This window comes from Megalobrama amblycephala, linkage group LG11 (genome assembly GCF_018812025.1).
Source record: "Megalobrama amblycephala isolate DHTTF-2021 linkage group LG11, ASM1881202v1, whole genome shotgun sequence".
Taxonomy (NCBI): Eukaryota; Metazoa; Chordata; class Actinopteri; order Cypriniformes; family Xenocyprididae; genus Megalobrama; species Megalobrama amblycephala.
This window is the reverse complement of record NC_063054.1, coordinates 23,644,540-23,670,363: the sequence shown is the minus strand read 5'-3', so window position 1 is coordinate 23,670,363 and position 25,824 is coordinate 23,644,540. Positions and strand designations below refer to the sequence as shown.

The 25,824-nt window shown below is 36.7% G+C and overlaps 1 protein-coding gene across 3 annotated transcripts in view; it reads right to left on the bottom strand.

Moving 5' to 3' along the window:
* nhsl1b (NHS-like 1b) overlaps positions 1-22,588 on the bottom strand; it is a 115,151-nt gene extending 92,563 nt beyond the window's left edge. For 2 of the 3 annotated variants that reach the window (XM_048206829.1, XM_048206833.1), the window contains exon 1: positions 21,900-22,588. In XM_048206829.1, coding sequence (XP_048062786.1) covers positions 21,900-22,221 — 322 coding nt within the window. In that variant the 5' untranslated portion in view covers positions 22,222-22,588. The remainder of the gene's footprint in view (positions 1-21,899) is intronic. The other variant, XM_048206830.1, reaches the window with a different exon arrangement.
* Positions 22,589-25,824: the final 3,236 nt, after the last annotated feature.

Below are 25,824 nucleotides of genomic sequence, written 5' to 3'. Positions count from 1 at the left end.
AGTATATTTTATGGCTGGTAAATGCAAACCTACTTTATCTTCACACATAAATCCATCACACAGATCTGTGGAGGATTCAAACCATCCCGCACACCCCAAAGAAAGAAAAGCTTTATTCCTGCTTCATCTGGTTTTAACACATGTGAGACCGCTGATGTGACCCATGCACCACAACACGCCTACATAGAGACCTAAAGCTCTGAGGGCCATTCAAAACACCAAAGAAACTTGTAAAACTCCGCTTTTATACCAATCATAAAGTCATATTTGCAAACCATGGTTTCATAGGTAGTAAATAAAAAGTCGGCAACCTCGGTCAACTCATAAAACATGCTAACAGTTTTCTTTATTAAAAAAATAAAATAATATAATATAAAGTATGTACTATAAGGAATAATCTATGACTAGTTATGCATTCCACAATTTTAATACACAACATGGAGGCAAAGAACCACCCAACGCGAAGCAGAAGTGTTACACGTAATTTGCGGGCTAGACAGTTATCAAACCTTGATATGATCAGCCAACTATCACCAACACATCACATATCTCTCGACCTGAGGCCAGAGAAACGAATCACAAAGGAAAGCAACACGATTCTTTGTGTCCCAGTTATGTTTCATAAAGTATCAGTGCTCATCCGCAGAGGAAGCGAGTTTGCGAGGGATTTTCCATGATCGTGCGAGTGTCAGAGGTCCGACTCTCTGCAGGATGAGATGTTTTGCTACAGAGAAAGCAGTGTTTTATGAGGACGGACGAGGTCTGTTCTGTCTACTGAAGCACTGAGGAGTGTATCAGTGCATTCTTCTGCTGTCTGGTAATCTATCTCAAACAGCATCAAACATCATCTTTTCAGTCAGTGTGCGAATAGAAACAAACCCCTCTATGTTTGGGGAGTCAGATGAAGATGGATCAGTTTGAGATTTGCCCTGGAGCTGAACATATTTATGAATACTGTTCACATCAAATGCAGAACTGAGCTATTGGTCAAATCACATCAAGTCTAGTGAAGACTAATCATATATATAATACATTTTTAGAAATATTGGAACAAACATTTCTGCTCATATAACCCACCTATAGTGCTTAAGTCATTTTTGTTTGCTGTTGAAAATAAATTACATATTTATCTCATCCCCAAATTCCTGTCCCCTTCTTGACAATGCACACACAGCTGCTGCACTGCAGACATACTGACCTAAAGGCAACACACACACACACACACATACAGAGAGAGAGGTTTGTTTTGCTATCAAAGTGAGGACATTCCATAAGCGTAATGGTTTTTATACTGTACAAACTATACATTCTATCCCCCTACACTACCCCTACCCCTAAAACTACCCATCACAGAGAACATTTTTACATTTTTAATAAAACATTGTTTAGTATGTTTTTAAAGCTATTTTAAATATGAGGACTCATGAAATGTCCTCATATTTCATGTTTATGTCGTAATACCAGTGTAATACCCATGTCATTATATAAATTTGTGTCCTCATAAATCACAAAAACACAAGCACACGCACACGCGCACACACACACACACACACACACACACACACACAGTCTCATACAAAAACAAACAGGAGAGCGAGTATAACAGAGAAAACATACTTCTGTATTTTTAGCTCTTTCTCATCCCACAGGACTAAACCATGTCTGGAAGAAAAGTGCAAGCTCTCCAGCAATGGTCAGTGCAAATATGCTGAACAGGCATAAATCTAAAACACATCTGACCACACACGCACACTTTTCAACACAAAGCATGTTTGTTCAGGGGGGTCGAGGTGTGTCGCTGGGGTTCTGTAGCTGAGAGTGTGTGAAAAGGTGTTTTAATCTAATTTTATTGCCTGTGTGGTGAAGCTTTTCCACACTGCCAGTTCTTCCTGAATAACATCCTCCTGTTAAAAAGTGACTTTTATGGTGAGCATATATGTCAGCAGGTTGTGGGAGAACGACTAGTGTGTGTATTCAGTGTATATATGAATGTTTAAAAAAGAAAGAGTGAAATTACACTGCTTTTCCCTGTTGTTTGGTGATGTTCACCTTGTGTTGTGCTTTAAATATGAAACTGATCTTCTCTTAAAGTGAGCATATGTGTAGGACGCTGTGACTATTGTGTTGTTTCACAGTGGGACTCAAAAAGAGATGAGAAATGAATAACTTTTAACACACTAACAAACACATACACACTCCACAAAAGGCCTACACACTGCATGAAGCTTCCTCCATTTGCTTCCAGACAACTTGTTCAAGTGTCAACAGCACATTGTCACTTTTTAAAGTAATAGTTAACCCAAAAATTCTGTCATAATTTACTCACCTTCATTTTTTCAAAACCCATATGACTTACTTTCTTCTATGGATCACAAAATAAAATAAAAAAAAGAAAAAGTTGAATGAACATTGAAGCCCTCAAGCTTCGAAATGACAAAAAAGTAGTCCATATGACTCTTTCACCACATTACAAGTTTTCAGAAGTCTTACAATAGTTTTAAGTGAAAAACAGTCAAAAATTTAAAGGTGCCGAGTTTCAGCTCAAAATACCCCATAGATTTTTTTATATTAATTTTTTTAACTGCCTATTTTGGGGCATCATTATAAATGCGCCAATTCAGGCTGCGCGGCCCCTTTAATTCTCGTGTTCCCCGCCCCCCGAGCTCGCGACTGCCTTAAACAGCATAAACAAAAGTTCACACAGCTAATATAACCCTCAAAATGTATCTTTACAAAGTGTTCGTCATGCAACATGTCTAATCGTGTAAGTATGGTATTTATTTGGATGTTTACATTTGATTCTGAACGAGTTTGATAGTGCTCCGTGGCTAAAGCTAACATTACACACTGTTGGAGAGATTTATAAAGAATGAAGTTGTGTTTATGCATTATACAGACTGCAAGTGTTTAAAAATGAAAATAGCGACGGCTCTCTTGTCTCCGTGAATACAGTAAGAAACGATGGTAACTTTAACCACATTTAACAGTACATTAGCAACATGCTAACGAAACATTTAGAAAGACAATTTACAAATATCACTAAAAATATCATGATGGATCATGTCAGTTATTATTGCTCCATCTGCCATTTTTCGCTATTGTCCTTGCTTGCTTACCTAGTCTGATGATTCAGCTGTGCACAGCTCCAGATGTTAATACTGGCTGCCCTTGTCTAATGCCTTGAACATGGGCTGGCATATGCAAATATATGCAAAAAATATACTGTTACATAACAGTCGGTGTTATGTTGAGATTCGCCTGTTCTTCTGAGGTCTTTTAAACAAATGAGATTTATATAAGAAGGAGGAAACAATGGTGTTTGAGACTCACTGTATGTCATTTCCATGTACTGAACTCTTGTTATTCAACTATGCCAAGGTAAATTCAATTTTTCATTCGATGGCACCTTTAAGCTGTTGCCTCTTTGGGGTGTACATGAGAGTTCCTGAGCAAAGTACCTGTGAATCATCTTAAAGAATCAATTGGTCATTCTTTATGAATGAATAGTTCTTTTGAGCCAGATCCTTTCAACAACAATCTTTTCAATTTACTTCACAAAAACGGTATGAAAGATTTGTTCATGAATAAAACTCATCCGTTTCCTGAGACCAATAAACTGACTGGATCATCCAGTTAACTAAAAGAAAAAATATCTTTTATGTTCTGCAGAATAAAGAAAGTCATACAGGTTTGGTACGACATGAGTGTGAGAAAATGACAGAATTTTAAGGTTAACATTTTCAATACATTAAAACATTTTCAGATCACTAAATGTTCCTGAGATTACTTCTCACATGGGAAAAATCATTTCAGAGATGAATTTGAACTGTTGAACTGCTCCCTGGTAAACTGGTTCCTTTGCGTATTTGGAAAGCACTACTGTTGTAAGAGCATTTCACGGTGAATAAAACGTCCCGGGGTCTGTGTGGCATTTCCTTTGTAGAGCTTGGTCACAGTGGGGCGTGAGGCCCTGGCTCGGCTACACGCCACACGCACAGACATATGAACACACACACACCCTCAAACTATGTAATCCAAGTCATGTGAAGAGTGAAGGAGAAAATGAAGTCTAATAAGAGAGTTCAGAGGGGACACGAGAGAAGGAGCGAGAGGGGGAGAAGAGCTTTAGAAGTGACAAGGAATTGGAGGAGTGAGTGAGGAAAGGAGAGAGGGGTTGGAGGGAGAGACAGAGTGACAGATGGGGCTGGAAAATCTATGTTTATTTTTACTGAGCGACGACAGCAGCCCACGAGCTATAACTTCAGCACACAGACGCTCAGACACAATGAGCTTTATGTTTAGTGAGACAAGCCAAGCTCACCTGCTGAAGAGCATCACTTACCCACGCAAAAGGAGACTGAGAGAGTTTCAAACCCTAGTGAGCTTTCTGCCTAGACTCCATATTTATCTTAGATGTCATAAATGCTTCCAATGAAAGGGCACAGCAAAAAAACGGCAGCAAAATTATGCCAACATATATAATCCCTCATTCAAAATGAGGTGGCAACATCACAACAAATAAAGACATGCCAGAATGCATTGTGACGGGCCCAGTGAAACACTTCATTTGAGATGGCAAATAGAGTCAAGCTGATATTAAAGGATTGGTCAAATGAAAATTACCCCCAAACTTTACTCACCCTTGAGCCATTAGATGTATATGACTTTCTTCTTTCTGATGAACACAATCTGAGTTATATTAATAAATATCCTGATGCGTCCAAGGTTTATATTGGCAGTGGACAGGACCAATGAGTATGAAGCTCAAGAAAGTGCATCCATCCATCATAAACGTACTCCACACAGCTCCGGGGGGTTAATAAAGGCCATCTGTAGTGAAGCGATGCGTTTATGTAAGAAAAATATCCATATTTAACAAATAATTAAGTAAAATATCTAGCTTCCAACAGAAGGCCTTCCATATTCAACTTACGAAGTAAGTGTAACGCCTCTTGCTTACACTCCATACACCTTCGGTCCCTCCCGTTCACTGACATAATAAAGCTTGGATATGTCAGGATATTTATTAATATAACTGCGACTGTGTTCATCAGAAAGAAGAAATTCATATACACCTAGGACGGCTTGAGGGTGAGTAAAGCTTGGGGTAATTTTCATTTTAAAGTGAACTAATCCTTTTATTACAAATATTCTGTAATCAGTACTAAACAATTAAAAAAACTTGTCCCATCAAAATAAAGATATCACCCAATTTTCTCTTGTAAGGGGTCTCTGAGTACCCTGAAAAGAACTCTGTAATTAAAATGTATTACTATTATTGTAATTAATATTTGTGTTTAAGCTATGTAAGGTTTTCACAGTGAATTTGGCACTCAAATTATTGCAAAATATGACTCAATTGTTATAATTTGTTACAAATATTTTAAATAGGTCTTCTTTTAGGTCTTTTCTCTGTAATCCTGGATCACAGAAATAGCATAATGTAACAGAACGTAACAACTACAGGCCTAGTATTTCTTCAGTGAGTCACACAGTAAACAGTTTAAGGTCAGTAATTTTTTTTTAAAGAATAGATATATTCAGCAAAGGATGCATGAAATTGTTCAAAAGTGACAGTAAAGACTAGCCTGACGAGGTCATACTCAATTCTAGTCAGAATAAGAGTCTGATACTGCTCCATTGGGCTTTGATTATGGGGGCGTATTTCAACCGATCCAGGAAAGACCTCAATTGGATAGACCTTCAACCAATCAGAGCTACAGAGTAAGTGATGTATGTTGAGCGACGCATAGTTGTCAATAGAACTCAACTGCACACATGCTGGAACTAGTAGAAGATGAGCATAAACAATCTTTGCCGGTGTTGTAAAAAGAATTTAAGTATACACGGAGTACTTGCCAATTAATGCGCTGTCGATATCTTCTATAACGGACGCGATGGCGGAATCTACACATCTCAGTTCTTCAACAACAGCCATCATTGTTGTAAACTAATTCAACCCAAGCGCTCTTTGATGACGTGGCTGATTACGTTTCTGGTGATAATCTGTCAATCATCGCCCTGACAAATGTGATTGGTCCGAACAGTTTCTGTTCGGGCATAATTACTCCTCTACGGATCGAGTCCAGACCGAACTTCCCGACCTAAAAATGTTGTGGGCGGGGCTAAGTTCGGCTGGCATCCAGGCTAAGTAAAGACATTTATAATGTTACAAAATCTTTATTTTAAATAAATGCTCTTCTTAAAAGATTCTGGGTATCTTTTAAAAGTATCATGATTTCCACAAAATATTAAGTAACATAACCATTTTAAACTTTGATAATAATAAGAACTCTTTCTTGAGTGCCAAGTCAGCATGTTAGAATGATTTCTGAAGGATCATGTGACACTGAAGACTGGAATAATGGCTGCTGATAAGCTGTCATCACAGGATTTAAAAAAAAAAAATTATATTTCACAATATTTTTGTTTTTACTGGTTTTTTTGTTTGTTTAGTTTTTGCTTAAAAACTGCAGCCTCTGTGAATATAAGAGAGAAAATCAGTCAAAAATCCTAACAACTCTTTACCGACTTTGAACAGTAATGTATAAAAAAAATTGATATGATCCTATGATTAGCAAGAAAATAAATAGCACCTCGTGTCAAAAATATTGCAGACACCTGCTCTACAGAAAATAACTGTACTGCGTTATTCAAGTCTCCAGTGCACCATTTGTGCATATTCTGAGTAAAGTTTGTGTTTATGTGGTGCCTGGGTGTACCGTGCCATGCCCAACATCATTTCTCATGTGGCCACTTTGAGGTTCATGTCCAAACAACATTCACAGAGGTGGAAACACTACAGAACATTGAACTAACACAAACACCACCCATACCAAGCCAAAGCACTTTCAGTCCTGAACTTATTCCTCCAGCTAACAGCCCATGGGAGAGGCTCTCCCGTCTGGGAGGAACACTAATGATCAGTCCTTTCAAACGGGCTGTACCTCTGAGAAGAGCACCTTTGACCTCAAACAAAAGGGAGGGTGTTTTTTTTAGTCTAATCCAAAAACAGCCCAACAGGCCTCATTCTGACATGATTAAGACTGATGTGGAAAGCTTCTGTCACTGCAGCAGCAGAACTGACTAATAAATAAGTTTCCAAGAGGGGAAGAGAATCAAGATATGGAGTCTGTTTCATGAACACGTGAACAAGATAAATGCAACCTGGACTACAATGTCTTTGACACTTGCAATAAAATAATTGTTTCATAAAATAAAACTAAGGCACATTTTTTTTATGCATGTATGTTGCACTGATTCATATTTATCACTGGTTTTATTGCTTTTCTTATCAATTATTTATTGTTTTCTGGGAACTGGTTGCTGTGTTTCTGGGTGAATTACATTTCATTCTTTGTCTTATTTGGCCTGTAATGAGTAACTTGAAGCAGATTAACGTCCAGAAATCTGAAAGGCTGATCATGACGGTGAAAGTGATTTCACCAAGTACAACATGTTTCTGGATCAACATTCCAAACAATTAATCAGATTTGAGTGACAAGTTTACAGTTTACGTAAACTTTAGACTCACAACCAGGGTTAGGTGCTTTTACATCAGTGTTATTCACATATTATTTCCCTCTGATTTTGGGGATAATTTATGGGTAGGTTTAGGGGTAGGGATAGGGTTAGGACAAAATTTTTGGACAAGAATGTTGGTCCAGGATTAACAAAATATGTTGATGCAGGAACATGTCTTACTTGGCAAAATCACGGTGACCAATCATGACAGTGTCTGATCAGCAGAAAATCAGGGTTTTTTAGACTTCCCAAAGCTTTTGACCAGTAAATTCTAATGACCTTTCTAGTCAGTTGTGATTAGACAAGAATAATAAAAAAGCATTTTAGAGAAATTAAAAAAGAAGCATTAAAATATATATATACAAAATTTCCTTTACCTTTTCAGCCTAGAAATCACCCATTTAAAAGGGGTCATGACTCATGACATGAATTTTTTATTGTTTTAATGCTCTTTGAGGTTCAATTATAATGTTATGCTGGGTTCAGACTACACAATATTTTTGTCGGTTATGATAGTTACTATGTCAGATTATACGATTTTGACTCCTAAAATCTCCTAAAAGAGGATAAGAAACATGTCAGACTACATAATGCTACCAGATCATTCATCATGCCATCATCGAGAAGGCGGACTATCGACTGACAGAAGGTGCCTTGAGCGTAAACAAACAATGGCTAGCAGCATGTTTTGCTCTGCCTTGTCATCAGAAAATCACAAATGTGGACACATATCTGGATTGCATGGATATTTGGACTTCCTCCAAAGAGACAAATGTTTTATTTCCCTTTTTGCACTCTGTCACAGTAGTCCCTCGAGGAAACATCATAAACGCAGGAGTATTGTTGCCATAGCTCCACAAACATTTCCTCCATTGTAAAATTCCACCTAGCGGGAACGATACCATTGTCTCTCTTTCATTTCGGAATGTTTCAAAGCATGTAGGAAGGCGCTTCTGTGTAGTCTGAACTGGGCATTAGTAACATTAAAAAAATAATCATTCATTCAACCCTCATTCTAACTCTCTGTCACAAATGCTTGGTTTAGTGCAATGTATCCTTTAAGACGTGTCAGTGAATGGACACTATTAAGATTGATTAATATCACTGCATGGGAAAAAGATCCCCAAAATCTCTACAGTTGACTATGATGAGATAATTTCATTGGGAAAAGATTCTCACAGTTCATAAAACCACAAACATCAGAGGTATAGTTATGCAACTTTGCCTTAGTATTTCCCCTCAGGTTGTTTTAAAAATCTGATTGCCATATAGTTAAGAAGTTGTTTACACAATACTCAATATTTATCTCCAAGTTGTCCATCTGCTTTTTCTAAAGTACGTCACAGGATGACTGAGCATAATACCTACAGCCAGCAACTCATAAAGCCATGTTTACACTCTTTAAATGCCTCATCATTTGAGTTACATTGTTACATCACACTTCTTCAACTGTCCAATCATTCTTTATCATACAATTGACCTATAATGAGAAAAATTTGTCTCACATCCAAAAGTGAGATCTTTCCATTTGTTTACCATCCCTGGGCCCCCATATTAATGAATGTGCGGGCACACGCCAAAATATGTGTGCGCAAGCACATGGGTTGTTTGATCCGTTGTATTATGCAGTGAGATAGCTCTGAAAACACAATGGCTATTGGATTAGGCCTGAAAACAAGGACAACACAGCTTTCATCGCTATCATCGCCATCATCATGAGCGTGTTACAGGACACAGCAGCCCCTCTGCCCTGCCCCAGGGCTTCTCTGATGGAAAAACAAACCCGAGCCTACAGACAGAACTTGGGCACGTGGGCCGGTGAAAGCACAAAGCAAACACACGTAGTTTCAGATCCCATCTGAAGAGGCCACTGACACAAACTGGACAATCAAAGTTGTATGAGCCATGAAGCTATGGTCCTATTCACAAAATTACAATCAAATGTAGTTTGGAGATAAAAAGCACATGGCTTCATCATGCATTTGGAATCCCATAGTGCCCATAAATCCCCGTAACCAAGGACTTAAACTACAAAACGGCATATTTTTCAAAGTCTACAAGAGCAGAAGGTCCTCATAGCACTGTAATGCCACCAGTAATCCAGCTGGCTTTAGGATGGGAAATAAACTCCATAAACTTGGCATACAATACATCACCGGCCTAATAAAGGCTTCATAAGAGGACATGAGGTCAGCCGAGGCCAGATGAGATGGATCAGGTCACAGAGGCTAGTGAGATCTGACAGAGCAGGATCAAGAGGAACATCAAGGACTCAAAAACAAAACACTGAATGAACACACACACATGGACCAGCCAATATATGAAAGGCAAGGACATCATGAAAGCTTCCATCTGCAGAACGATTGTATGAATAAAGGGCGTTGAAAAGCAGAGACAGAAAGCAATCTGTCCAACAGATTCTGTGTTTCAATTTCACACAGGAACGCAGACCAAAGACATTTCTGAGATGCTGGATGACAGTACTTAGAAAAGGTACATAGATGTCATGAGTTGCGTTGTTGGGATCCACTTAGTGTTTAAACAGGCAGACCACTGACTAGCCTCACTACCAGGGATCATCATCCACCTGGCAGAACATCGAAGATTAAAGACTGACAGTCCGTCAGTCCATCGAAACCTGTTACATAACCACATCTTTCATCCGCCTTACTCAACTTACAGTATTCAGTTCATGTAGCTCCGCTCCTCCATGTGTGTGTGATTTCAAATCTTCCTTCTGTCTTTAATCCATCTTACTTAACCTCCAGATGTCCAAAGCGGTGAACGTGACTGCATCTAACTAAGGGGAAATATAGTATTTCCACAGTCACCAAAACAGTAAGCACCTTAAGAGAACCTTAATAATTCAGAGCAAAACAATTACATGCAACTTTGAATCAATAATGTCCCTCTTTTGAGATTGATCTCAAAATCTTTGCATATGGTTAACACAAAAAAACATTCATATATCCATCTCACAAGTTCCTTCTTCATAAAAGATTGACTGAATCAGTCACTCACTCCCACAATTAACCTTTTATTCTGAAACTACCTCAGCATCTTATTGTCAGGCTTTCATAAATTTGCACAATGAGCACCAAATGTGTAAAAAGGACATGCAAAATCATCTCAAATCCCAAAAAATCCATGTGGAATTCTGAGTAGTCATTTAAAGTGAGCCCTTGCCCTCTGGACATGCCTTACTAGCTGTGCCTGAACAGAGATACATTTTTGGAGTGTTGAGTGGAGATTAACTAATAAAGTAATGTGGAAGGATATGCTCTATGGTTGTCAGAGAGGCATCAAACAAAAAAAACATGTAGATGTTTCAACAGTGCTGCAAATACTATCATGCACTTTCCCAAGACCACTCAAACACATGTGAGGGGGAATCACACTGGGAAAAATGTCCCATTTACAAGCAGAAAGAGAAATCATGCTTTCACATGTCCAGGCCTGATGTTATCTAGCTTTAATCCTCATGGTTTTTGCAGGCTTAAAATCCCAGCACTTATACGGGTAGATTTCCTGTTTCAGAGGGATGAGCAAAGGAAGAAATGCAACTAAAACATTTAAATGGACATGAAGCTTTGCAGGTTCAAGTTCATTGTCTGACTACTGTACTGTGCTTTCTGTTTCCTAAATCTCCAGCAAAAAAAAACAAAAAAAAGATATAGAGACGCACTGATATAAAAAAATTTTCCAATATCGATATAATTATCTTCATGTTATGTCCATAATTAGCTGGCCGGTATTTAAATTCAATATTATTTAGTTAAAAATTAAAAGCTTTGTTTCAATGGTGCAAGTGATTTTAGACACCACAACATTATACAGTATGAATATGGATATAAATTAGGGCTGGGCGATATATCGCATGCGATTGTCACCGTAGATGAATCGCCTTCGATAATGAACGCGATATTGCGTAGCTTGTCCATTTGAAAGCAGGTGATGGCGATTTCGCGGTAATCAGGGAAACAGCTTTACTGACGAAATGCGCGACAATCGCATGCGATATATCGCCCAGCCCTAATATAAATGGATATTCATTTTGAGATGGCTAAAGACTGTATTTAGCGGCTGTTAAATTATTAATGGATACGCATTATGGCTTCCCCTAAACTTTGTTCAATGCAAGTGTCGTATGCTCTAATATGAGCAGTCTTAAACTACTAGCACTTACGTCTAAAGAAACGTTGAAATGTCAGGTTTTAAATCGTGCAAGTCAAATCGAAAACAAACATTCTGTGTTTATGTAATCTGTATGAAAAGAGAGCCATGTCAGAAGTCTGTGATTCAGCTCATTACCTGCTAATGCGGCCACGCCCACGGAGCCAGCGCTATTCAGACGCAAATTCAGAGGCAATACATGCATTCATCGTCTCAATCGTGTATTTATTGTCTTGAAAAGTGTTTATTTGGATGTTAAAGCAATGGTTAGCGATCTCTAGAAGACATGCCGTTAGTTCCTAGTTCCTTTTCTTCTTTATATGAATTTGTGGCCTAAAGGTGTACAGAGAGCGCCCTCCGGCTGCAAGTATGAATTGAAAACACAGTATCCAGCACTCATAGTGATGACAATAAATATTACTTCTCAGTATAGAAAATTGACATAAATATATAAGAATCCATCAATATTTCTCCAAATGTGCATGCTTTTAAGCTAAAAGCCTATATGAAATGCCATAGAGGTAACATAATTGTTCAGACACTTTGCATCACAGAAATACATTATATTTTAAAGAATATAATAGAATACCATTATTTTAAATTGTAATAATATTTCACAGTATTGCTGTTTATGATGAGCTGAGACATTATTACAGAGGGTTTTTTTCACAGCCTACCTGACTGAAAGGCCTCATTAATATGCAAGTCATTTCAGGTCATTATTATGTGATTCTTTTGTCTTCTCAGGTGTAAATGGCCCATTATTCATGCAGATTCACGCCTCCAAGCATACTGTGTTTCTTGACAAAAAGTGTCTTACAAAAACTAAATCAATATATTGTTTTATATGAAGGAGTAGGCAGCATAATTTTTACATAATTCTGAAGCAAAAACTCTAGTCTACAACCTCCAATACCCAAAAGTCTTGTGAACACTCAAAAGTCTTATTTCAGTGACTTAAGTTTTTTGTTTTTTCAATAACCACGCATAAACATTATTCCTTGAAAAATACAAACATGTACATACATGTTCCTCACATATTATTGTAGCCTAGTTTGTGCTGAATACAGTGTAATGACACTTTTGTCATTTATATGTTTATGAACAACTGAAAAAAAGCACAAATGTCAGGGCATGTCAAAACTTCTCCAAGCCCCAAATCAGCCTCAGACTCCAGAGGGTTAAAGTCACAGCAGCCTAATATTCCTGCTGTCTGTGTTTTAAATGATAATCAAACAGCAAAAGACTCAAGGAAATCACTCACTGCTATAGCTTTTGTAACTTTAATAAAGATTATTTTAAGATCTATTTAATTTATACAGTGAAGATTATATGCAGTGTTTGATTACTTTAATTTCTGTACCTGAAAACTACTGTTAAGATACCTGAAAAACCTGAAAAGTACACTTTATTTTATTTGTATTTTTTCCTCTATTGTGTATATTTTTTGCTGTTGTTGTAGTTCGATTAGCTATTTGTTCTTATTATCTTTATTTTTAATTTGACAGTAGCCTTTTTTCCCTAAACATAGCATATACCGAACCGTACCAAAACCGTGACCCTAAAACCATGATAAAAAACGAACCATGAGTAATTTGAACCATTAAACCTCTAATGTGTGCACACAATAAAAAAAAATCTCACAGCGCACAAGTACAAAATTGAATTCTCTTTCACGTCTTCTTGTACTTGAATATTTAAATAGGTAAGACTTAAAAACATGTACAAATGATAAACTTTTGTGACAATGTAGCACTGGCCTGATCGGGACAGTGACAATTCACGCTGGCCCTCAACAGTCCTTATTGTCAAGCACTGCTATATTTTGTACAGATTTTATTTTGATATTATTTAGATTTTTATTTTGTCATGCTATAGCCTATATGCCGATGGCTTAGAATTGATCAAAAATTGGCCGTTAAATATCAGCGACTGATATATTGGTGCATCTCTACCCAATACCCGATATGATACTGATATATCACCCATCCCTAAAATACGGTCATGATAAACCTTCAAAAATATTTGGCTCAAAACCTAACATAAATATTGCTGAAAAATAGAGTCTGACTTCTAGTTATTCCCACCATTACTTTTAGAAAATGTTTAAAGGATCATGCAGATGAGAGAGACTAAAGCATCATGGGAAAATAATGTATAATGCAGTATAATAGGAATCAGTACATTTGGTGGTCAACTGAACAGGCTTTTGGGAATAGTTTGGCCCAATGGCTGATGTGCATTTGAGGCTGTATATTTAAGTGAGTAGGCTGTAGATACACCGAAAAACCAGCCGTTGTTGCATATATCAGGGGCTGAGGTCTGGTGGTGGTCACGGAACGAAAGAATGATTCTGCTCTTTTCCCATGCTGAGTGCTCCAGAGGTTAAAGGTTATGATTTTCCCTGGGTCTGGCTTTGGATTTGGGTTGGACTTGGACCCAGAAATCCCTTCTGAGTCCATGCATACAAAACACCAAACAAAAAGGGCAAATTAAAGAAAGAGAAGTACAAAAAAATAAAATAAATAAAAAATAATAATAATAAAAAAAAGATATCCCTGACTATGAGAAAAACAAAGATTCATGAACCCTAAGCCGTGATAATCTTGATTAACAAAAACGCTCACAGAAAATAAACTTTTGCTGTTTTTATAAACACACACACACACTGACAACAATCGGACAAGAACGATAACAGCTACGGCTAAATGAGTCCTAATTAGACCTCTGAGGTTTGTAGAGTAAACAGACACAATCAGAGAACACAGCAATCGCTTGATCTGTAAGCACACTGGTGTAATCATTTACTCACTGATATACTGTAGATAGTGAACTGGAGCGCTATTGTTTGTGTGATCAACTCCACCCTTTTAGACCATCATATGCAAAACAAAGTCAAGCAGTGGACCTAGAAAAAGCCTGAGTGGAGCAGAAGAGACAGACACATACTAAAAATATCCAGCTCAGAAGATGTGTGTTTGTACGTGTTTGAAAACTGCTAGTGTTACAGTAATAAAACAATGTGTTTGTAATCTAACAGAATCGCATCCCTCAATGGTTAAGTGGTTAAGACAATTTGGGCTGGTAACTAAAAGTTTGGAAAAGTGTGCAAGGGGTGATCCATGAGGTTTCATCATTGTGCCTTTGAGCTCAATGATCCTGTGACTGTCCCTTTAAAGACTGTATTGTATTTTGCTATATTTAAAAGGGCATACAGGCGATATGTGTTGTATCGGTGAGTATTACATTAAGTCATATCGCTTACTAGTGGACACAAGAAAGTGAAAACTGGTGGAAAGAGAGACATCAACGGATATACGACCTGCACCATCATGTATAAGTGTATAATTCAACTTTTCCCCATGGTCAAAAAGCAAACAAAAATCACAACACATCTCACTATCAAATCGCAATTCTTAAAAATCACAATACATGTATCAGCACCCAAGTATCATGATAGTATCGAATTGGGAGATAGGTGGATTGTCCTAGCCTTAATCCTAGTACACATAATCGGTTTAAGACATAAGTGAATGTAAACACAGTTGGGAAAACAAAACGCATGTGTAATAGTATATTCAAAGACTATAGAATAACAAGATGCGTCACTCGTATTGTTTTGAATGGGAGAAAGTGCAACGCGCAATATGGCGGAATAAGTCCCGCCTTCTAAACAAGAGCCAATCACTGATTGGTAAAGTCATCATGTCACTGCAGCGGCCGTTAAAAGCTCCGGTTCCTATAGAAACAGTCAGACACGATCCTCAGAAATTAGGCACGAGACGCGCATTTAGGACTGCGCATGCGCATTAGCTTGATCCAGCCTGGAAAAATACTGTTTTTTAAGATTTTCATTGGCGATTTCAAATATGAAATTTATTTGAAAGCTTGGCAAACAGTTTTGGAGAATTTGATGTTTCCCCATTCAAAGAGATAGGAGCGGCACTTGAATACCAGAGAGGCGTTTCAAAGAGTGAAATGACTTGTCTTAAAGGGATTTTGGTATATTGGATCTGTGCAGCTCTTAAAGTGACAGCAGCCTAACAATCCTGCTACTGTCTGTGGACTAGGGTTGTCACGATACCATAAAAATGTCTTACGATACTATACCAGCTGAAGTATCACGATACCAAGTAGTATCGCGATATCATGCAGTATACAAAATGAACCAAACTTTCATAAAAACATGAAAACAGACCAGATTTTTCTCTGAATACTTCATTAATGAGAATGAATAACAGGCTTTTATTACCATTCAAATGAATCAATGTAAACAAAATTCATCTTAGCACTGCACAGAAGCTGTATGAACTGACATTACGATGTAGCATTTATGCATTTACACTTCAATTACAATTGCATAAATAATGTTATGATATTAATGTTTCAAATATAAAAATTTGAATATAGAAATAAAAATGTTGGTGGAAAAAAATGATAGAATAGACCTACTTTTAGATGGTAAAAAATGATAGAATAGACCTACGTTTAGATGGGAGACTAAAGTCGCCAGTATGTGGCAGCAAGTGTTAATGATTAAGTCAATGAATCATTCAACCGATTCGTTCAAAACGGCTGATTCATTCAGGAACGAAGCAAATGACTGTCTTAATGAATGGATTAGTGAGTCAGTGACTCACACAATTTGTTCATAAACAGATTCATTTAGAAACGAAACAAAAACAGCGCTCTTGCTCGTGTCACGAACTATCAGGAGCATTTTTGCCAGCCTATCTTGAAATATCTAACCCTGACTGGAGAGCAGTATGTATATTAAAACATATAATACATTTATAATTATAAAATCACGATTGATATGATTGATAAGAACCGAGTGCAAACCCGCTATAACTTACTGATGAATGGAATTGCATTTGTCTGAATCGTGTTCGCAAAGATGTTTCTAGAAACAAACTATTTAATCTTTTCCAGAAGTGGCCAAATGAGCAACGGAAAAACTGTGAGAATTCATTCTTATATAAAGATTTTATGATGTTAATTAAGTGAATTTCAGACCCTTTCTCCAGATAAAATGCACTGCGAATAACAACGTGCAAGTGCAACTTTATCTCATTGCAAAATTAACTGAAGCATCAGAAAACAATAAGGCGCTAATTCTACAGAGCATTTACTACACAGGGCACAGCAGACAGTCAACGGCAGTCTCTTGTAATGTTTTTGCAGGCACGCATGTTCAATTGAAGTGTACCTGCCGCACATACAACATTCCTTACGGTACTGACGATACTACCGTTTAAAAAATACAATGGCATCGCCAGTATTTTGAAGCTTTAGTATCGCAATACTACCGTAGTACCGGTACACCGTGCAACCCTACTGTGGACAAAGAATCACTCACTGCTCTTGACTGAATAACTTTTTTAATAGTTTTTGTTGTCAACCTTTTTTATTAAGGTTACATGGGTCAAAAACAATGTAAACAATAACTAGGCCTACTTCATTTTTTTTATTTGTTACTTTTGTGGTGGGGCAAGTGAAAATTGTGGCAGGGCAAGTAAAAAATTGAACCATGGTGTGTTTGAACCACAAAAATCCTTAGCGTTGTGTCCTGATACTAAATGACTAACTCCATGCAGATCATATAAACACAAATCATGTAAGTTTTGTTAAGTAACTTAAAATGTAGTCTGGAACAATGAAGGAACTTATGATGACCAGCCTGACTCATCATCAGGTGTTTCCCTTTAAGGCCAACAGTAGCTGACCTTGACCTACAACTTTAAGCTATACACAAACACATACTGTGACTTTTAACCTTTAACAAACACAGACACACACACACACACACACACACACATAATGTCCTTCATTTAAAATGTCAAATGCTTTACTTAAATATATAAGGCTCACTAAGCTGTTCCAGGCCTATATCATCTTAGATTATATGAAAACAATAGCATATTCCTGATACCACAATTTCAAACCAACCCAACATAATAGTGTCTGGGTATGGTTAAGCACTGACAAACGCTAGTAATGAGCCATTACCAGGATAAGCAAGACATTAGGAGTGCAATGGATCTTAATTAATCCGTGATCCGTATGAGCCAGGCCCCACAGTTCGGAACGCATGTGATTCATGGATTAATTGCTTTTAACCATTATATAATGAAAGTTTGTATTTGCACGTGTTTCTAAGTCTTGTCAATTTAAAACACTCAAGTGTTTTCAAACTATTCAAATGCAAGAAGAGGCAAAAGAGATCTTGATTCACAACTTGATGCAGTTTTCTATGCACACACTCAAAACACACACAGAGGAGCCTTTCAGATGGCACACAAACACATAATCAAGCTCTGTTTCGCGACACATACACAAACAAAATTATCTCAAATTACACATCTCGACAAGTATTCTCGTATACAGTCAGTTATGTGAACGCAAACAGTTGAGAAAGAAATCGGATGCGATAGCAGCCTAAAAACAACTACTATGTCATTGTCAAACGACAAAACAGCTTTAACAATGATTCATCTATATTTAATTTATACAGTAAACACTATGCATGTCAAATATTACATTTCTGTGTCTGAATACTACTGTTAGACCCAACTTTATTTGCAACTGTTCTATAGAATTTATCTATGGAAGCTCCATTGTCTCTGCCACGGAATAAAAAAAATAAAAGATAATTATACCTTTTAATCTCACAATTCTGACTTTTTTTCTCAAAATTGCATGATATGAAGTTGCAATTGCGAGTTATAAAGACAGAATTGCAGGATATAAACTCACCGCTGCAAGAAATAATGTAAGAATTGTGAGACAAACTCGCAATTCTGACTTTTTTCCCACACAATTGAAGAGTTTATATCTCACAATTCTGACATCTTTTCTCAGACGTGTGAAATATAAACTCAATTGTGAGTTATAAAGTCTAATTCTGAGGGGGAAAAAAGACTTTCCGCAGACCTTTTTTATTTTTTATTCAATGGCGGAAACAAGATTCCATATTTTATCCATGTTTTAATTTGTGTATTCTTATTTTTACTGTCTGCAAGTATGTATCTTAAATTAAAAAAAAGTATATATTTTATTTTATTTATTCATTCATTCATTCTTTTTTTGCTGATCCAAAAAAATAATTAATCCATGACTCCATAATAATATGATCCGAACCGTGAGTTTTGTGATCCGTTGCACCACTACAAGACATTAAGCCACAAAGAACAAAAAACAAATCAATTCTGTTTAACCAAATATTATAAACAAACTGAGGTGCAGAGAATGTAAACAAGCCTTTCTAGCACTATTAGCTCATCCTCTTTCTCTTTCCAATACCAGGGGTGTATATGATAACCAAGAGTGTCTATGATCATATTATTCCATATTATAAAGATAAAAGACCTCACCTTTACACAGAAAACATGCAACCTGAACATGGGTGTGGTGAGAGTCTGCAATTTCCAATTCTCAAACACAACTTGCTACTCATCTGAAACATCTGTCTCAAACTCGCAAGAAGTATGACACTACAGAATTTCTATTAAACTACATTTACGCAGTATATTCAATAAAATACAAATTCTCATTTTAACCCAAAATGAGGATGGCACTACAGTAAGTGACTGCTATCAATTCCAACCTGATCCCAAGAGAATTTTTAAGTATAGTACTAGTTTGCAGTATCATATAAATTTATGCTTTCCGACTTGTGTGAAAACGTATGATTAGTAGATAAAGCATCACTATGAGGTCCACCCCTAAATCGAACCCTAAGGGGGTGTGAACAGATCGTACAAAAATGTAAGAATGAGATTGTATGAATTCATAAAAATTCACAAACAATTCATAAAATAATTAGGATTTGTCATGAGACCGTCTTGTCAATTCCAGTACTAAGCACCACAGTGAGTCATGCATCCTGTCTGTCTGACTGATGTGACATGCTATTGTTGAATTGTTCATTATTAGGAATCCTCTGAAGGCCAGGACATCCAAAGAAGAGCTCTCCCTGTGGGAACCTTTATTCACCTCCACAGATGACTCATGCCATTAGTAGTGTCAGTTAACAACCCCTATTAGAAGGCAGTGGATGGTAACATACCAGTTTACAGTACACATTAGTATAAGAGCATGTTTTACTGTCTGTTTCATTTGTATCAGTGTGTAACAACTAGCAGTGCAAAGTGGAAGTAGAATGGGTAGTGTCAGTTTCATTTGTATCAGTGCGTAACAAGCAGTGCAAAGTGGAAGTAGAGTGGGTAGTGTCAGCGTTTTCTCTCGCTCCATGGACCACTCGGAGTGGGGTTTCTCTCGGAGTGGGGGAAATTGTGTTACTTCAGCTAACATGCTCTGTTCCAGTCAGATTGCTTCGTTTGAAGCCATTTTCATTGGTTGAGAAGAAAAATATCTGACTGGTCAAGTTCTATTTAAATATATGGTCTCTATAGGTTCTGGTTAAAAAAAAAATTGGTTGTATAAAAGCTGTTCTATAACTATATAGGGGACCTATTATGCCCCTTTTCACAAGATATAATATAAGTCTCTTGTGTCCCCAGAATGTGTCTGAAGATTCAGCTCAAAATAGCCCACAGATCATTTATTATAGCTTGTCAAATTTGCCCCCAGCCACTTTCCAGGAGAGGGCGGGGCTTTAACAGCTTGCGCTTTGGTTGCTCAACAACAACAAAGCTGGAGAATCTCACACAGCCAAAATGACAATTGTCAGTAACCGTGTTCAGCCTTACATTGTTCAAACCGGAGTCAGACACTGATGGAGAGACTCAGGAAGAAGTTACAACTTATAGAATGCAACTGAACATTTCTGAATGGTTAGTGGATAAATTTATGTAATTGCTGTGGAACTGATTCAACTCATCGACTAGCATGTGCCGTCATGTTAATCTTTCGTGCAAATCCAGCATTGATTTGACCCTCGTTTGTGAAGAAGTATGGCGTAAAATGATGGCATAAGTCATTATTTTGTTTTTTTTTGGCACTCCAAAAATATTCTCGTCACTTTATAATATTAATATTGAACCACTGTACTCACATGAACCGATTTAAACATGTTTTTAGTACCTTTATGGATCTTGAGAGAGGAAGTGTCATTGCTCCCTATGGAGGCCTCACTGAGCCATCGGATTTCAACAAAAATATCTTCATTTGTGTTCCGAAGATTAACGAAGGTCTTATGGGTGTGGAACGGCATAAGGGTAAGTAATAAATGACAGAATTTACATTTTTGGGTGAACTAACCCTTTAAGTTTTATACAAAAATGACCAAGTTTGCACTTCATGCATTTACACTAGTGTTCAAAAGTTTGGAGTCGGTAAGATTTATGTTTTTTCATATGCTCGCCAAGGCTAAAATACAGATATAGAGTAAAAACAGTAATGTGAAATATTAAAATTTTAAAATACACTAAAAACAGTAATATTGTGAAATATTATTAAAATTTTAAATTATAAAAACAGTAATATTGTGAAATATTGTTAGAATTTAAAATAACTGTTCTCTACTTTAATATATTTTAAAATGTAATTTATTCCTGTGATGGCAAAGCTGAATTATTATTCCAGTCTTCAGTGTCACATGATCCTTTAGAAGTTATTCTGATTTGGTGATGCATTTGATGATGTAAAAGAACAGCATTTGAAACAGAAATCTTTTGTTACGTTGCTACTGTCTAGTCTGTCACCTTTGATCAATTTAATGTGTCCTTGCTAATATATTATGCACCCCTAAGAAGGTGAGGTGTCTTTGGGGGGTGTCGGTGGGCGCAGATGGTACGTTAAAGCAAATCTATCACGTTTGACAGGACTTTGGCCCTTAAGGAAAACTGCATTCTCTTCACCTCAAATCATTACACCAACACAACGCCATGTGCTTGTCTCATAACATTCACACTCGCCTTTTGTCTTGCAGACCCAATCCATAGTTCATTTCGAGTGCAGCCTTTCAAACCTACATTTATCATTCATTGGGAATGACACTATTGGACACTTGTTCTTCAGAATCAAGAATCACCTAACAGCCTATAACTTTTATAAATCTAGTCATTAACAAGCATACTTTGCGTAAATGCTTAAAAAATCATTAAAAACTGTAACGTATATGAAATGGATCAGGTTTTATGTATATTAACTGGTGGTCTGCTATATGTTTGTTACGGACTTGTTCACAAAAGTCTTAACGTTACCAAGAACAAATACAGGACTGAGCCTCTAAAACTTACGTATTTTAATTGTTTTGGGATCAAACTTGCTCGCGGTGAGCTGTAATCTCTCCAAACGCACTTGAATCCTTGATGTCCTTTGCGAGATCAACACAGCCTGAGTCTCAATTCCCAGGAAAATGTCACTGGCATGACCCGATAGATCGGAGAGCTGATGCAGGATGCTGGTGAGTGAACGACAACAAACTTCTTCCAAAGAAGAAAATAAAACAGGTTTGCGAACTCTACGACCGTCCGGGGTCACGAAGCTCTTCTCGGAGACATCACTCCCTCTCAACCTGCTCACCAGCTGAGGTTCAACGGTTCTCTCGGGAAACGGCATTTTAAACCCTGTTTAAATTTGAGATGAACATAGGGTTGAGGCGATTTAAAATCCAAACGTTGTGTCCCAGAAGTTGCCGCGAGAAGAAGGTCTGTTTATAAAAGGTCCCGCCATAATTTTTTTTGAAAGATGCAGAAGCAGTCCGGGACGTTGCCGCTGGTGTTCGGGAGGAACGGGGAACATGCTTTTTGAAAGCAGTGAGTCGAGACGAAAAGTGAATAGAAAGTATATGGAAAACAAGGAAAAGGCTTCCTAACCACCTGTAGCAACTGGAACTGGATCGGTGAATGTACAGCGCTGTGAAGGAGTGGTTACCTGACTTTATCGCCTGCTGCGAGGAAAACCCGGGATGGATACTCCGATAATCACGGACTTTTTTCTGGAATGCAACTTAACCGGTTAAATTCCTAAAACAAAGTAAATACTTAATCTGCAGGACATTTTAATTAACAATGATTAATGCTTATTTTTTTTAGTATTATTATTTATATTTTAAATACAATATTTATTTATTTTTATTTATCATTTTAAAGGGTGTCAAAACAAGTACAAGTACAAAATACATTAAACATACATAATTGTACATATTACATAAGAAACATTTCAATAGTATTTTCAATAGATTTTTATAGAAAAATCTCGAGATGACCAGATTTCCATATAAATTAAATTAAATTATAATTCATTCAGTGTTTAAAGAAAAGACTAAGTTTGGTATGACTTAAAAATACGACTTAAATATGACTTAAAATAACTACAAATAATTTATAATAAATAAAATAAAAGTTATAAAAGCACATGAATATCAAGATGTAAACAGACGATTTATTTCCTTTACCACGTCAAGTATTTAGGCTACAGTAGCTCAATACCGCAGTTCTGTAGTACAAGTAGTTAATTTACAGTTGTTCTTGAAACCTATGAAATCTCAGTCTAAATAAAAAGTCAATAAAAATAAACTAAATAGCCTATGAATTACCTGTCTATTTTGCGAAAAGAGCAAAAGTTGGTGTTTGAAATGCCCATTTTTCATATCTACACTATAGCTCCATCTTGTGGTTGCAAGTGTAGTATGCTCTTTAAAAATCCCACAGCGCTAGGAAGGATCAGTTGTTATGCTGCAGAGTAAAGGAAGTGGACTATTGTTTGTTGTGTCAATGGAACCAGCTGAGGCAGCAGTTTTGGATGGGGTGATAATCATTTTCCTGTTAACATTGAGCCTGCTGAAACTTCCCTTTGCATAGGGAAATCATGACCTATGGCTGACAGAACAGTGATGAGTCACTACCTGCTCCAAACTACCATTTTAATAGTCTCATTGTTTGTAAATGCAGATTCATTAATGAACAGAATGAAATGCCTGTTTTTCTTTTGCCTTTATTGGTCAATATGGGCCAGCAGTATGTAATGTTAAATATTTATCATAAATATCCACAAATGTAGCTCCATCTATTGAAATGTTACCACCATCAGACAACAAAAAATAAAGAGGTCCCAAAAGATTAATTAAAAACTTGTATGATGGAGTTGACATATGATGCAATAAAGCAGCATATTAAGTGCAATATACTGTTAAAACATTCAAAAGATAATCTATTTTTTTTAAACCTATATATATATATATATATATACACACATATATATATATATATATATATATATATATATATATATATATATACAGTACAGTCCAAAAGTTTGGAACCACTAAGATTTTTAATGTTTTTAAAAGAAGTTTCGTCTGCTCACCAAGGCTACATTTATTTAATTAAAAATACAGTAAAAACAGTAATATTGTGAAATATTATTACAATTTAAAATAACTGTTTTCTATTTGAATATATTTCACAAAGTAATTTATTCCTGTGATGGCAAAGCTGAATTTTCAGCATCATTACTCTAGTCTTCAGTGTCACATGATCCTTCAGAAATCATTCTAATATGCTGATCTGCTGCTCAAGAAACATTTAATGTGTACAATTGTACAAAATATTTGTGCACAATATTTTTTTTCAGGATTATTTGATGAATAGAAAGTTCAAAAGAACAGTGTTTATCTGAAATCGAATCTTTTGTAACATTATAAATGTCTTTACTGCCACTTTTGATTGATTTAATGCATCCGTGCTGAATAAAAGTATTCATTTCTTTAATGTCTTTTCAAAAAAATAAAAATAAACATTCTTACTGACCCCAAACTTTTGAACGGTAGTGTATAATGCTACAGAAGCTTTGTATTTCAGATAAATGCTGTTTCTTTCTATTCATCAAGGAATCCTGAAAATAAAAGTACACAACTGTTTTCAACATTGAAAATAATCATAAATGTTTATTGAGCAGCAAATCAGCATATTAGAATGATTTCTGAAAGATCATGTGACACTGAAGACTGGAGTAACGATGCTGAAAATTCAGCTTTGCATCACAGGAATAAATTACTTTGTCAAATATATTTAAATAAAACACAGTTATTTTAAATTGTAATAATATTTCACAATATTACTGTTTTTTACTGTATTTTTAATTAAATAAATGTAGCCTTGGTGAGCAGACGAAACTTCTTTTAAAAACATTTAAAATCTTAGTGGTTCCAAACTTTTGGACTGTACTGTATATACATAGTGGGTACAGAAAGTATTCAGACCCCCTTAAATTTTTCACTCTTTGTTATATTGCAGCCATTTGCTAAAATTATTTAAGTTCATTTTTTTTCCTCATTAATGTACACACAGCACCCCATATTGACAGAAAAACACAGAATTGTTGACATTTTTGCAGATTTATTAAAAAAGAAAAACTAAAATATAACATGGTCCTAAGTATTCAGACCCTTTGCTGTGACACTCATATATTTAACTCAGGTGCTGTCCATTTCTTCTGATCATCCTTGAGATGGTTCTACACCTTAATCTGAGTCCAGCTGTGTTTGATTATACTGATTGGACTTGATTAGGAAAGCCACACATCTATATAAGACCTTAGAGCTCACAGTGCATGTCAGAGCAAATGAGAATTATGAGGTCAAAGGAATTGCCTGAAGAGCTCAGAGACAGAATTGTTGCAAGGCACAGATCTGGCCAAGTTTACAAAAAAAATTCTGCTGTACTTAAGGTTCCTAAGAGCACAGTGGCCTCCATAATCCTTAAATGGAAGATGTTTGGGACGACCAGAACCCTTCCTAGAGCTGGCCGTCCGGCCAAACTGAGCTATCGGGGGAGAAGAGCCTTGGTGAGAGATGTAAAGAATAACCCAAAGATCACTGTGACTGAGCTCCAGAGATGCAGTCGGGAGATGGGAGAAAGTTGTAGAAAGTCAACCATCACTGCAGCCCTCCACCAGTCGGAGCTTTATGGCAGAGTGGCCCGACGGAAGCCTCTCCTCAGTGCAAGACACATGAAAGCCCACATGGAGTTTGCTAAAAAACACCTGAAGGACTCCAAGATGGTGAGAAATAAGATTCTCTGGTCTGATGAGACCAAGATAGAACTTTTTGGCCTTAATTCTAAGCGGTATGTGTGGAGAAAACCAGGCACTGCTCATCACCTGTCCGATACAGTCCCAACAGTGAAGCATGGTGGTGGCAGCATCATGCTGTGGGGGTGT